Here is a 16062-nt window from a genome sequence, read left to right as displayed (position 1 = left end):
TGTGTGACTGTACGAGTGTGTGTGTGTGACTGTACGAGTGTGTGTGTGTGACTGTACGAGTGTGTGTGTGTGTGTGTGACTGTACGAGTGTGTGTGTGTGTGTGACTGTACGAGTGTGTGTGTTTGACTGTACGAGTGTGTGTGTGACTGTACGAGTGTGTGTGTGTGTGACTGTACGAGTGTGTGTGTGTGTGACTGTACGAGTGTGTGTGTGTGTGTGTGTGTGACTGTACGAGAGTGTGTGTGTGTGACTGTACGAGTGTGTGTGTGTGTGTGTGACTGTACGAGTGTGTGTGTGTGTGACTGTACGAGTGTGTGTGACTGTACGAGTGTGTGTGTGTGTGTGCGACTGTACGAGTGTGTGTGTGTGTGACTGTACGAGTGTGTATGTGTGTGACTGTACGAGTGTGTGTGTGACTGTGTCTGCGTACGTGTGCATGTGTGCGCGCGCGCGTGTGTGTGTATTGTAAATTGACTCATTTATCACTTAATGTTTCTGCAACGTAATCAACAACTGTCGTCTCTAGGATGGGAACTGGTTATACGGAGACCACATTACAGTACCAACAAGGGACTGATTTAACCAGACTGTACTAACAGTGAGCGTGCATCCTGGCTGCTTTCTGAGTTATGTTCTGGGTCAAGATTTACACGCACTCTGGGAAATCACAGAGATATTTCAACCAATTGTGACCCAATTCAATTTGCAAGTAACATGTTTCTTGTGTAGGTGGCCATCACTTGCAAGCAAAAGATAACTATCACAATACGTGATATATTCTATGTTCAGTAGTTGTTGAAGATTATTAATCAAGCTAATTTGGCATAGCGTCGTAAATCGTATTAATAAGCCATATTGCAAATGGTTCCCCTGTCATTGACGGGCAATGAGCACGAGGTATCAGTTTGTTAATGAATGTCACTGGTGCGAAAGAACCTCATTTCAGAAGCATGTTTCCTCTAATAAATTTGGGCGAGACGTAGCTCAGTGCTACAGCGCTCGCCTGATGCGCGATCGATCTAGCATCGATTCCCGTCGGTGGGCCCATTGGGCTATTTCTCGTTCCAGCCAGTGCTCCACAACTGGTGTAACAAAAGCCGTGGTATGTACTATCCTGTCTGTGGTATAGTGCATATATAAGGTGCCTTGCTGATAATAAAAAAGAGTAACCCATGAAGTGGTGACAGCGGGTTTTCTCTCGCAATATATATGTGGTCTGACGCCATATAACCGTAAATAAAATGTGTTGAGTGCGTCGTTAAATAAAATATTTCCTTCCTTCCTCTAATCAATTTATTTATTTATTTATTTAAATTTATTTAAATTTATTTATTTATTTATTTACTTATTTATTTATTTAAAATACTAAAGTAAGTGACAAAAAGAAAAGAGAATATAACTACAGTCTTGTAATATAGTCTTCACCAGCTACATAAAAAGGACATTTTCAAACTAAAATGGGGATATTTTTGTATTTCATGAATGCAATTCCTTCTTTTAATTCGGTATGCGTGACTTTATTGCTGTAGAATACCACACCAGGAACGAAGATAATAACTGGTGTTTTATAGCGTTATCTAGTCTCCCGGGATCCACTGTTAGTCCGTACACTACAGCAGTCACAATCATGATTCTCATTGTGACCTTGTCCGTACTTCTCATAACCACACAGGTAATGTAATTCGTCTGTATGTTAACAAATGATCTTTCAAAATTGGTTAGCGTATCCAAAAATCGTCCTTTATAAACCTTTATAATTAATGCTTATATCTATCAAAGGTTCAAGCACAGTGTTCTGAACACGATTAAAAAATTGTAATGCAATTGTCGTCTATTTAAAGGGTTTGTTTTTTCTTATCCTTTAAAATTAGTTCTCTTAAATTTGAAAAAAAAAATATTCAAGCACACTACTCTAGGCACGAGACATTGTAATGCAAGTGGCGTCTATTTAAAGGCTTTGGGTTTTTTTGTTTGGTTTTTGGTTGTTGTTGTTTTTGTTTGTTTTTTTGTGTGGGTTTTTTTTTTTGGGGGGGGGGCGTTCTGATCCTTTAAAATTAGTTTGATTAAATCCAATAATGGTTCAAGTACGCTGTTATGGGCACGAGTCATCCTATTGTATTTATCGTTTATTTAAACAGAGTAGTCATCTGATCCTTTAAAGTTAGTTCTCGTATCCGATAATGGTTACACGGCGCTGTTCTGGGCACCAGACTTTGTAATGTAATTCCCAAATGTTTAACCAGTAGTTTGCTGATCCTTTAAGATTAGTTCGCACATCCATTAATGGTTGAAGCGCGCTGTTTTGGTCACCAGATGTTGAAATGCAATTCTCATTTGTTTAAACATGGGGTTTTTTAAACTGATCATTGACGATTAGTTGGCATATCCATTAATGGTCCAAGAACGCTATCCCTTCCGTCACTCTCCGAGCTATGGAATGAGCAATATCTTCCACAAACAGATTTGGTGGGTGCAGTATTTTAGTTGTGTATTTGGAGCTTATTCAGAGTCCCAGCTAGTGCCATTTTCGTCTAGCCTAAGAAGATCCTATATCACCGCACTGTGAGCCATCTCTTGCAGTGCACCCTCAGGCACTTTACTCTTGGATGGGGGCGGGACGTTGCCCAGTGCTAAAGCGCTCGCCTGATGCGTGCTCGGTCTAAGGTCGAACCCTGTCGGGGGGCCCATTGGGCTATATCTCGTTATATCCAGTGCACCACGAAAGCCGTGGTATGCGTTATTGTGTCTTTGGGATGGTGCACATAAAGGATCCCTTGTTACTAATAGGAAGAAAATGTAGCAGGTTTCCTCTCTAAGACTGTATGTCAGAATTACCAAATGTTTGACATCCAATAGCCGATAATTAATAAATCAATGTGCTCTAGTGGATCTTGCTATTGCTACATAATAAAGCAATGATTATTTCTAGTGTGATAGTCTTACTCTTCGTGTCTTGTGTGTACCAACCCCACCCTCCCCAGTGGACACATATTAGGCTACCCTAGCCTACCTTAGCCTACCTTGAACAAACAATAAAATATATGCAAAACAAAAGCCAGTTCAGTGTACAGTGGATCTAGATCGTATGTTAAATGCTTACTGCTGTGTTCTTTAAACACTATTTTAAATATACTCTTCAAAAATCCTAGTAAAGAACGTTCAGGTCTGTTTTTCAACACACTGAAACACATTCCATAATTTGCACCTGCATCACGCAGTTGCCCCGTACCCGTGCGTGGGGTTTCATTCCAATCTAATTAAAATTAGCTCCACTATTACATGTGGATCTAACACCAGCCAGTTGGAGCTCATGTCCACCAATCAAAACCTTACTTGCAGAATCCCAGTGATTTAAAACTAACAACACTGTGTAGTCCCCAATGTCCAGGTAACATTTCGTCTGTAAATAATAATTTAAATATTGACCAATCACACTTCGCCTTTTATAACGTTATTTGGGAGCATACAAATTATAAAAATATCGGGCGAGTCTATATTAGTGGCCGCAGTACAGCGAACCATACCAATACGTACGGGGTGGGTTATCAGTCTTCAATTTTACATTAAAAATTATTTATTTATTTATAAAAAAAACCCTAACTAAATCAGTCTTCAGTTTTACATTACAAATTATTTATTTTATTTATGTTTTAAGGCATTCGTAATTCACACGAAACATGTCTATACCCTCAGGATAATTCGGAATGTTTTCAAATTATTTTTAAATCACTGGCAGGATTCTGCAAGTAAGGTTATGATTGGTGGACATGAACTCCAACTGGCTGGTGTTAGATCCACATGTAATAGTGGAGCTAATTTTAATTAGATTGGGTTTCATTCTTGATTTTGACAATTTTCAGGAAGGTCCATTAATCACTGTGGCAATCTGATTAAAATTAGCTCTACTGGTTCTGCCAGTAGATCTAACAGCATTGATTGGTTTAACAATAGATCTAACAGCATTGATTGGTTTAACAATAGATCTAACAGCATTGATTGGTTTAACAATAGATCTAACAGCATTGATTGGTTTAACAATAGATCTAACAGCATTGATTGGTTTAACAATAGATCTAACAGCATTGATTGGTTTAACAATAGATCTAACAGCATTGATTGGTTTAACAATAGATCTAACAGCATTGATTGGTTTAACAATAGATCTAACAGCATTGATTGGTTTAACAATAGATCTAACAGCATTGATTGGTTTAACAATAGATCTAACAGCATTGATTGGTTTAACAATAGATCTAACAGCATTGATTGGTTTAACAATAGATCTAACAGCATTGATTGGTTTAACAATAGATCTAACAGCATTGATTGGTTTAACAATAGATCTAACAGCATTGATTGGTTTAACAATAGATCTAACAGCATTGATTGGTTTAACAATAGATCTAACAGCATTGATTGGTTTAACAATAGATCTAACAGCATTGATTGGTTTAACAATAGATCTAACAGCATTGATTGGTTTAACAATAGATCTAACAGCATTGATTGGTTTAACAATAGATCTAACAGCATCTCCAGGTGACATTTCATCTATAAATAACAATTTTAATATCGACCAATTACACTTCGCCTTGTATAGCGTTATTCGGGAGCATATAAATTCTAAAAATATCGGACGAGACTATTTATGCAATAGGCGAACTTGTTGGTCTATTTCAACATTGAAAAAACAGGGGAAATGTGCAGTAATAAACTCTGGATTGTATACTAGTATAATCACTGCGTGCGTAATACTTTAACATGCTCATATACCACGAAGGTTTCGAGCATGTCCGCCCCAGGGTTCAGTCTCTGGAAAGCCAGGGGCCCAATCCGGGGCAGAATTCAAATCACTGGCATGATTTTGCAAGTAAGGTTTTGATTGGTTGAATGAAAGGTCAACTGGACATGAGCTCCAACGGGCTGCTGTTAGATCCACATGTAATAGTGGAGCTAATTTTAATTAGATTGTCACTGTGGAACATTATTTCTATCAATTTGTTTCATTCTGTTGATCATACAGTTGTTATTGTGGGGTTTTAAGTCATTTTTTATTGTTTGAATTTGCGATTTACTGATACAAAAACGTCAACTTTCAAATTTCACTTCTGACCCCATTCGTCCTTCAAGATCTTTGGTGGTCATAAAACCTACTGTAATACTGAACTACCGGTTGTAATGTTTGCCCAATTAATTTACTATTACATATAACCATTCCCCACAGCTAATATACCTTACAATTTTGGCAATTGTAAATTCTTATTAAAGTTCCCCTACTTTTGAAGGGTATATTATTATTATTATTATTATTATCACTACTACTACTACTATTTTGTATTAAGCTATGCGCTCGGGTGTCATTAAACAAATATTCCTTTCTTTTTAGATATTCGGAGCCCTGGTGGCGCCATTCCCTCACGTCCGCACGTGTTACACTAATTCTGAATGTGGACCTAACGAGTGCTGCATCTTTCCCAATCGGTTCATAGCGAGCAGGAGACGAAGAGGACTTCTACCCCTTGATGTGAACCGAGGTAAAGCTGCTCTCAGATATATACAACATATGGCGGGGGTCGGGCCTCGGTGGTGTTGGCACTGAGTGGTGCACTCGGAGGCCATTATGCCGAGATCGTACTCACTAACCAGTAACCATTAACCTTAGTCCTATTGCCTTTAACTGGCAGTCCATGAAGTGTTTCTCAGATCAGTCAGTGGCGTATCCGAGTGTGTGTGTGTGGGGGGGGGGGGGGTGTACGGGGGCCATGTCCCCCAATCAAACATTTTTTTTTAACTATTAAATTTTATAAAATCATACGTAACTACATACATAAGGCGAGTTGCCCCTCCCCTCCCCCCCCCCCCCCAATTATGTGCCCCCCCCCCCTCCCCATATAAAATCCGGGCTACACCAATGATCAGTGTTAGAACCTTAACTGGATATAACGACGAAAATAAATTGAAAGTTGCAAGGCGTTGAGTGGGGACTTGAACTGTGGATGGTAGGTGTTGACAACTTGTTACGCTTGTTACGCATTAATCTCCCGTACCCTGGTAAAAAAAAAATATCGACATTGAGTGTGACGTAGATAACAAGTAGAACAAATGCCTATCGAAGAATGGCGAATCTGATTGAAATCAGTTCTACCAGTGGAGCTAATATATTTTAATCAGATTGGAAGAAAGGCGGACGACGATATGGAAATTAATGTGGATGATCTGTTCTAAATATATTGTTGGGGAAAAAAACATAAGGGACCAAATGTAATGCACTACAAGAGTAGTTATGCCTGCATAAAACACAAAGATGTCACGTGAGATTAGTGCACGGGGCACTATAAGTCAATACTTTTCTTAACGTGCACGGCCGGCTGCTTCCCTCTACTTAGCAAATTTAAAATGGCGGGGATATTTTTTAAGGCTGTCGTTGAAGCTTTATTTTGTTAATAATGATGCAAGTACTTGATGTGAGTACAGTATTTTTATACATTTTGGGTTTGTGTGTCCATTTGTTGAACTATATCGTCTGAAAAGCGGTTGAAGCATGATGCCACAAGTTCTGAATACAGTATATATATATATATATATATATATATATATATATATATATATATATATATAGGGTATGTAACAAGATCCGGACGTAGTAAAAACCACACTTACTACGTCCCTCCGCACTAACGTGAGATTAAATTTTAGTACTGTGAAATTAACTGTCAGTAACACGGGCGAGGGTTTTAGTTGCAGTCAATATTTTCTGTTGCTAATTATGTGTTCCCTTATTTCTATCCATCAGTATAGTCAAATGACAGAGACTATTGCCGGTGTGTTGCAGCTTTAAAGCCTACACTCAAGACTCGTCTCTCCTCTCTACTTAAAGCTGCGTTTCAGATTTGATAAATTGGGTCTCACAGGGTTAACGAAGTCTTTCCCACAAATAGCGTGTAGTTGAGATCTGAAGACTCTGAAGTCTGGACTTCAAAGTTTAATGAAGAAAAGACCCTGATTAAAACTGGTAGCTGGCTGACCCATAATGAGCGGACTTCGAAATCGTGTACGTCAGTCGGACGCTCTTGATCTATCACCGAGATAAAAACGCGCTCCAATTAAAAAGAGATACGGTACTTCAACACCACTCCCCAGGTATTAATATCACCTGGTGAAAAAAAAAATCGGTATTCATTGAACAACAACAAAACAAAAAGACGAAGAAATACAGACATTGTTTGTCTTTCATAATTATAAATAGGTTGATCTTTGTAGCAGCTAAATAATCCAGTGTTTTGAAGTTATTTGTTACTGTTATTATTTTCAAATCAACAGAAACTGTTAATTTGCTATACTGTGACTGGGAATGTAAAAAAAAATGTTTTCTCTAGAGATTAACCTGGATATTGATGTTTTGCACGCCGTTTTGCACGACATTTATATTAGGAGCCACCCATATAGGGGGAGGGGCTTACACTGTTTATGAGACCTGTTTTGGGGCGACGGGCAAATATGAAAGATGATGGGGAACATTAGGTACGAATGGGGGTGGGGGACATGCGCCAGTGTTTAAAAATAAGCAAGGTCACGGTCGGGGCCTTGAATCATTGCTGTACATGGTATTATTGTATATACATAAACGATACATAATTAAAGCTATACAGTCGTATATAATGCACTTATTAGACAATATGTGTATACATATGCATCTGCGTGTGTGTGTATGAGAGAGAGAGAGAGAGAGAGAGAGAGAGAGAGAGAGAGAGAGAGAGAGAGAGAGAGAGAGAGAGAGAGAGGCAGGCAGGCAGGCAGGCAGGCAGGCAGGCAGGCAGGCAGGCAGGCAGGCAGGCAGGCAGGCAGGCAGGCAGGCAGGCAGGCAGGCAGGCAGGCAGGCAGGCAGGCAGGCAGGCAGGCAGGCACGCACGCACGCACGCACGCACGCAGTAACAGGGATGAAGCCGAAAATAGACGAAAGGGAAAGCAAAGGGCGCGAGCCGTATGCGAGTGTGATATTATTTATTATACATAATTTAGTCTGACACTGTGCACATATGAATGGTGTATCAAATTCATCGATTTGGCCTACAGTTTCTTCGAACGCAGGATTTAAACAACTTTTTAAACAATAATCTACGATCGGTTGGGTTTAATTTGATAATATAGGATCTTCTCTAGTTAGAATAGAGAGGTTTCTTTTAAGCTTCAATCACACAGTCAGGCTTTTTTACTGCCGTCCTTGGTAGGACCATTCCCGATTAAAATTTGTCAAAAGTCTGATCAAGATCCTGTGATTCGTAGCGGGAAATCACGACAACAATCAGATATTGTTCAGGAAGCGTCCCGATTCAGCCGTTTCCAGCCGAATTCGTCCCGATTCTCCAGTTCTCAATCCAATTCTGATCCGATTTGTATCTTTCGCATGGTAAAAAAAACCCTACCAAATCTGTCCCGACAGCGTCCCGATTCTCCCGAATGTGATCCGACAGAGATCAGACAGTGACTCGACAGTGAACCGACGCTGACGGAAGACATCCGTTAGAAAACCGTTAGTCACGTAATAGTCCAGATCATGCCCGTTCATCACGACAGCGTCCCGATCCACAGGACACAATCGGCTGAGTTTCCCGAATATTTCCTAACTGTCGGGAGTGCTTGGCCGACCTCTCCGGACCATTCCCGATCCGTAGGACTCTGATACGAACGTATACGACTGCGTTCAGACAATGATAGGACATTCCAGATCATTGAGGATAGTAATCCGACTTTTTCACTTTTCGTGTCGTAGCGCTGTCTGATCTCAAACGGGAGCCATAATCGGCACTGTGTGAACACCGCATTAAACCAATAAGTGCTCTTATTCGTATAAATGTATCGCTAGGTACGGGCCAGTCTGCTATCTTTCTATACTTTTCTTACGTGATTTATAGTATAGCCTCTATTAGAAACATACTTATCTGCCCTTGATTTGCATGTGCGCTAAGCTCCCAAACATGCGCTAAATTACTTCCGGCCCGTTCACGCTCCTGTCGCTTGCAACAAAGGCTCTTTGTTACTACTGAATCGTGAAGTAGCCGTCGACTTGTTCTTTTGTTTTTTGACGTTAATAAAGTTTCCTATTTCTATTATTGTTTGTCAGATTGTATGCAATCTCCTTCTTTTACAGAAAAGAAAATGTACAATATTTTTTTTTGTATGATCAACAGAAGTACTTACGACCACGTCTTAGAGAGACGAAGAAAAAGGGGCTCATTGATCAATGATTGACTCGGTAAAACGGCATCTTCATAAAGTTTTGATATTTGCAATTAATATGCATGTGTTTGTGTATATATCAATGTGCATGAACGGAAGGGTACATTAATTTGACTAAATAACTAGCTGCGAGTTTCTGTACCGCTAACTGCATTATTAACTACGACCATAATGTGTGTGTGTGTTATATATATATATATATATATATATATATATATATATATATATATATATATATATATATACCAACTATTAGTATTAGAGAGTAGTCAACATAAATACACATCACGCAGTCCAGTGTGACTGCCATTGTCAGGCAATGTGTAATGGACACAATTTTACACGTATATATACGATGCAATAACCCCCAGCAAATAATATCTATCTAGTCGAAAAGCACCATGATAACCAACGTTTTTCTCACATAATTGCCAGGATGGATCCTTTTGAAATAGTTTGCGATGTAGAAACATGCTAATGATTTGAGAAATGTCAGCGATAAATATGCATCAAGGCTAGTCCGGCCAGTCTGTCTTCTCACATGGTGTTTCGTAAATAGGTTTTGACACGCCTGTAGTCAAAAGAAAGCCCCCAAAATAATACAGATGCCATTAATGTTTGCCATTGTTACGGCGCTGTATATCACTTTTCTTCATCCAGTAGCAGCAACGATGAAATATGTACATAGATAAAAAAAAAAAAATTAAAACCCCATTTAATGTGCGTGTTCGTCTAGGTTATATTTTTAGTTGTGGTTGTGGTTTGTGGGGGCTTGTTTTGTAGGCTATTGTTTATTTGGGGGCAGACTTGTTGTTATTGGTGTTTTCTTGGGGAGGGGGGGGGGGGGGTGTTAAAAAAAAAATAGGTTTGTTGTTTTGCCTCCCACTTACGCTTATAATCATGTATACAACAATGTCTTCATTTTAACATGTTGGTCATCTACCTACCTTAAATAATCGGCGTGCAAGACTAACATAAATGTGTTTATACAAATATTTTGATGTAAATAAAACAAATACTGTTACTAGGTAGATGTGTTTAGGTTAAAGGGACCGACCCCAGTTTCAGCCTATGAAAATTAACACTAAGTTTAGTTAATCTACAAACCTGTAACACATTTGGATACAGTTACAATTGAGTGAAACATGAGTCTCTGACTTTGAAATTGTGAAATGCCCTCTAAAATAGACTAAAACTCAACTCCATAACTTTTACTTTTCAAACGCACGTGCGTTTTTTTAAATATGAGAAATACATTTTGTGATATTTAAAAACACCAGCATGACCAAATAAACTTTGGATGTTCGGAAATTGATAATCTGAACAATAAAATCTAAGTAAAGTATGATTTTAGTTATCAAAAACGGCTCTAATAGTAAAATAAAATAAAAAATATATGCCTTAGTGTTTACAAACTAGGGTGTGTCCCTTTAAATTATATATTTAGCTGTTATTAAAGCAAAATTTACACTTTATAATGCAATGTATGTAGGCCTAATTAATTTGAAGCAAACGAAATATTTAGTTAAACAGGCGCGTGTGCAGGAAATTGTGTAGAGGAAGTCTAGACTGGGTAGTACTGGCTCCAGCCCAGAGCGAGTTCTTAATATCTCAGTGGGTAAGTGTAAGGCCTCTACACCATCTTCTTTCTCACTAACCAACTAACAACTAACCCACTGTCCCTCCTATCTCCTACAAAACTGTTGTGGAGGGTTTTTTTTTTTAATAATTTCAGTTTGGTTTGACGTAAAAATAAAAATAAAAGTGTTTTGGAAATAACAAAAATATACTAATTTTGTGTGTAATTTAGAAAACAAACGACTCAGAAATAAATAACTTGTAGTAAATTCAATAGTATGAAAGCAAAATCTGTTCCCCGTGGGACGGACTATAAACATATATTTCTATTATCTAACTATTACAACTGTGTTACTGTCACACACAATTCATTAAAACTATTGGTGTGTTTGTATGTTTAAATGAAATTATGATAATTAATGTGAGGCGAGACTGCAGCTTTTAAAGAAAATCCAAAATGTCCATGCAAGAAACCAAAACAATCAAGGTGGGTGACCTTAACACATGGTTAATTATAACAAAACGCAATTTCAGCTACTTTATTTTTACCTGTATTATTCTTTATATTTAAAGCATAGCTGGGGACATTTATGATGCCATGGGCTGGCATGCATAAATCTCAGCTGAAGATTCACAAATAACTGTGGTCATCGGCCATGCTTGCTGTTAACGGAACGCTCCGGAAAATGGAGAGCGGTTAGGGGACGTAACACTGCCTAATTTTTCTCGTAATTTCTAATAGAGGCTATATATTTTACTCAATTCTCTTTTCAGGAGAATGCCGTAGGAAATCCAAACTGAGAGAGACGTGCTTGAACGTATACACCTGCGGATGTGAAGATGGACTCCGGTGTGTTCCCGATTCGTGGAAGAGAGGAATGATGCTTCCACAGCACTGCGAGCAGGCGTAGTACATAATCTGGGCCATAGAACTCTAGATATATCCTTGTACATGTGTATGTACTGTGTTTGAATAAAAACTTCTACGTTCTGATTTAGCTGATTGCCTGGTGTTTCTTTCCAGTAAATTTCGTAGAGCGCCCGTTGTAGCATTTGGGGTCTAATCTCCACTATGTCTGACTGGTTGGGTTTGTTGTTTGCTTTTGTTGTTGTTGTTGTTTGGGGTTTTTTTTGGGGGGTTGGGTTGTTGTTGTTTTTTGTCCACACAATTTGTATAACAAAGTTCGTGGTGTGTCCAGGGCCTAATTTCACAAAGCATCGTAAACCTACTTTTGCACTTAAACGTAAATCTACGACTAAACCACAATTCTTTATTAATGTTAAAAGTACAATAAATATACTATTTAAGTTTCGTTTGTCATAAAAATGCTCCATCTAAAGTAATGATGTAATGTTCTGCATGGAATAGATGCCAAACACACGTAAACGTCTGACCGGTATAATTGCTAGCTGCAGACGTAAACTTAAGATGTAATGGGAAAGTGCATATATAAAAGATTACAGTGTTTCGTCTGAGACTATCTATTTTTAACATCCAGTGGCCATGGGAATGGGGTTGTGGTATTCTTTTGTTATTGTTCTTGTTTTGTGTTGTTTTGTTTTCTGAACCGTTGGTTTTATTTTAAGACTTGCACTGTAATGTCGTCCTTTTAAATGTCATCCCAGGTGATAATGCCATGTTACAGAGAGTACATGTAACTGTAGACGAAGTCGCTCTGGCTTCCTCGTACGCTTGGAAACGGACTTTCTTTCGTGATTTGTAATGATGTCCAATTTTACTCTTGACGATGCCATACTGATCAAAGAACATCTGTCGCTATACACTTTCGGTTTCAAATTAGTGTACTATTATCTATTTCCGACAGGCTCCCTACCATCCACAAATACACATCCATACTCAGAACATTGTAGATGGCCACATTCATTAGAACAATCTTTAGCTCTGTTTTCGGCCAGCTATTGTTTAATGTTTCATATTTTTCATATTTATTCCAATTCACTTTTGACGGTGTATATTCAAAAATATAAAGTTCAAGCACTGTTAGGTCTTAAGATAATAGATTACAGCTTTGCACAGGCGCGGATCATAAGTTTGTAATGGCTGTCACAAAAGTCTAAAACGGGTAAGTTTGAGGTTGTCGAATGCAGGGCGGGATTTAACTCAGTCGGTTCAGTGCTCGTCTGATGTGCTTGCGTCACAGGATCGAACCACCTCGGTGAATCCATTCAACTGATTGGGTTTTCTCGTTCCAACCACTGCATCACAACTGGCCAAAGGCCGTGGTATGTGCTTTCCTGTTTGTGGGAAAGTGCATGTAAAAGAGTCCATGCTACTAATGTAAAAAGCGGGTTTTCTCTCTAAGACTATATGTCAGAATTACCAATGTCATCCAATAGCGGGGGAACGTAACCCAGTGGTAAAGCGCTCGCTTGATGCGCAGTCGTTTTAGGGTCCATCCTCGTCGGTTGGGCTATTTCTAGTTCTAGCTAGTGCTCCACGACTGGTGTAACAAAGGCCGTGGTATGTACTACCCTGTCTGTGGCATGGTGCATATAAAAGATCCCTTGAAGCTAATCGAAAAGTGTAGCCCATGAAGTGGCGACAGCGGATTTCCTCCCTCAATATCTGTGTGGTGCCAGTTAGTTTACATCCATAATGCTAATGATTTCTAGCGCTCCTACCCAGCCTAAGTACTGTGGGCTACCTTTAATCTTGTATTTTTTAAAATATTATTATACGTTTACATTTTCACAAAGAGAGGCGTCTGTTAACACTCTGAATGACACGAGGCATCGGTTATTGCGACAGACAGCAGCAATGTTACGGCAAACGAGTTACTGGCCAACTCCAGACTTGTTATCAAAGCATTTCAAAAAGACATTCCAATAATCCATTTGCGTTCCATTTCTGGAAACCAGACTTTGCAGACTGCGTCGTCTTGATTAGTTTCGTCTGTGCGTCTAACAAAACGAGAAAAAGAAGACAAGAAAAACCTTGTTAAGGAGAAAACCTACTTATTAAATGCGGATCTTAAGAGCATAGTGGTATAGACTACAAGGTTCGTTTTGACGTAAACTCACGGATTCTACTTACTGGGCAGTGTAATGTAATTTCATTTATTGTAGCTTTTATCGTTTAATTATATACGAGTTACAATATTTTTGCATTTGCATTTAGTATCAATGTTGACAAATCTTGTGTATGTTAGCCTATAATCCTGGTATTTGTAATACAAAATGCATTTTAGAATGAAAAACAGAAAGGTTTCTCGGCCCAAGGGGGTGAGCGTCCTACCGACTGTAATAGTCCCCACCCCCTTTAATAATGGATTGTAAATAAAATTTACATTCACTTCATGGATTTTGATTTTCTTCTGTTTACCGTTCATCGCGGTTTTGTTGTTGTTGTTTCTACGGCAGACTAAAAGTAAAATCCATACATTCCGGCTTTCGACAGGACAGGGGCTGGACGTAGCCCAGTTGTAAAGTGCTTGCCTGATGCGCGGTTGGTGTTTGATCAATCCCCGTCGGTGTGCCCACTGGGCTATTTCTCGTTCCAGCCAGTGCATCACGATTGGTATATCAAAGGCCGTGGTATGTGCTATCCTGTCTTCGGGATGGTGGGGTGAAGCGCACCTCAGTACCGTTGCAGTGGATTTCCTCCCTCCCTCTCTCTCTCTTTTGTTCGACCTTTTGTCGAAACAGCCATCATGTTAAACACCAAAGCCGTAGTTTATAATGTACAGAAGTGTCGTGAACACATAGTTATTTCCTTCCATTAATATCTTAGTATATGTAACGATGTTACAGAAGTACGTGCACACAACTCCTACGCGCAAACCATTTAATCGTATTATTAACAGGACAATCTTTGAGTTTGCAATCATTGTAATATATGTTCCAAACTAACAGACCCCTTTTAACGACGACAATCACATATTGGACACTTTTTCTTTCTTTTTTTTCTTTTTTTTAGAATATCACTATGTGTATAATTAATGTGTTTCTGGTCATGGTAATGTTTGTAATAACTAAAACTTTATTTTACTTCCTAATTAATGTATACTTGTTCGTGCGTACGAAATGATTTCGAGGTAAAATCCCGTTTGAACCACACTGTATTTACACACACCAATATTCTAAAGAAGAAATGTATTGAATGTTTATTTTTAGTCGTCAAAAAGCTCTAAAAGTAGCAAACTCAGGACAGTTTCTTTAAAAGTTTGTTTTTGTTTTTGTTTAACGATACCACTACAGCACATTGATTTATTAATCATTGGCTATTGGATGTCAAACATATGGTCATTGAGGAAACCCGCTACATTTTTCCCATTAGTAGCAAAGGATCTTTTATATGCACCATCCCACAAACCGGATAGCACATACCACGTCCTTTGATATACCAGTCGTGGTGCACTGGCTGGAACGAGAAATAGCCCAATGGACCCACCGACGGGGATCGATCCCAAACCGACCGACCGCGCGAGCGTTTTACCACTGGACTACTATCTGTGATATTTGTATTTTTGCAGTTCTTTACACTGTTTTTATTTAAATCTTGAATTTTTATATTGATGTTGAACATCACTTTATTTGTTTGCATTACCATAGTTTGACACCCAATAGCCGATGTATTTTTCGTGCTGGGGTGTCGGTAAACATTCATTCATTCATTCATTCACGTCCCGCCCCGTGTCTAACACAGCTGAAAGCATGACAGAGTGATTTGATTAATGCTACTCGCCCACTTACACGATCTGGCCGCCGATTTTATCACGATATGTGAAATATCGTAGTAGTATAGATATTATTGTTTACACAAGACACTGTAACGATGTTGTACGATCACATCACGAACTTACTAAGAATATGATACGACATTTCTGCGATGTTAATACGATAAAGAATAGTTCTGCACGTGTTGTATACGAGGTTTTTACGAGTTTACTAAGACATTAACGCGATCTCTACGAGTTTGTCACGATGTAAATACGACTCTATTGGGTACAAACCGGAAACCGGAAAACATTGTATTTTGGCGCGTTTTTCAAATCGTCACAACACCGTTAACTTTTAGCAAAATGGCATATCAACAGCAACATGATTTTCTGTATAGAAGTGTTATAGTTGGAGTAGTGGCGGCCACCACACTGGTTGTACGCAGACGTCGACGAAGGGCGGAGGGCTACCGCCGTCAAGTCCTGCGAAGGTTTTGGTCAAGGACCTGGCTTCTTCGTCGGAAAAATTACGGGTTTTATAATACCCTGCAGCAGGAGCTGGCGCGA

At 39.0% G+C, this 16062-nt stretch overlaps 1 protein-coding gene across 2 annotated transcripts in view; it reads left to right on the top strand.

The window, feature by feature from the left end:
- The window catches only part of LOC121378327, a 17019-nt gene extending 5209 nt beyond the window's left edge, over positions 1-11810 (top strand). The window contains exons 1-3 of one of the 2 annotated variants that reach the window (XM_041506444.1): positions 1593-1673; positions 5388-5535; positions 11591-11810. In XM_041506444.1, the coding sequence (XP_041362378.1) occupies positions 1629-1673; positions 5388-5535; positions 11591-11727 (330 nt within the window). In that variant the 5' untranslated portion in view covers positions 1593-1628 and the 3' untranslated portion in view covers positions 11728-11810. Of the gene's footprint in view, positions 1-1592; positions 1674-5387; positions 5536-11590 lie in introns of those variants that run through there. The other variant, XM_041506445.1, reaches the window with a different exon arrangement.
- Positions 11811-16062: the final 4252 nt, after the last annotated feature.

Source organism: Gigantopelta aegis, chromosome 8 (genome assembly GCF_016097555.1).
Source record: "Gigantopelta aegis isolate Gae_Host chromosome 8, Gae_host_genome, whole genome shotgun sequence".
NCBI classification, from domain to species: Eukaryota; Metazoa; Mollusca; class Gastropoda; order Neomphalida; family Peltospiridae; genus Gigantopelta; species Gigantopelta aegis.
The sequence above is the reverse complement of the archived record's forward strand: the minus strand, read 5'-3'. Positions and strand labels throughout refer to the sequence as shown.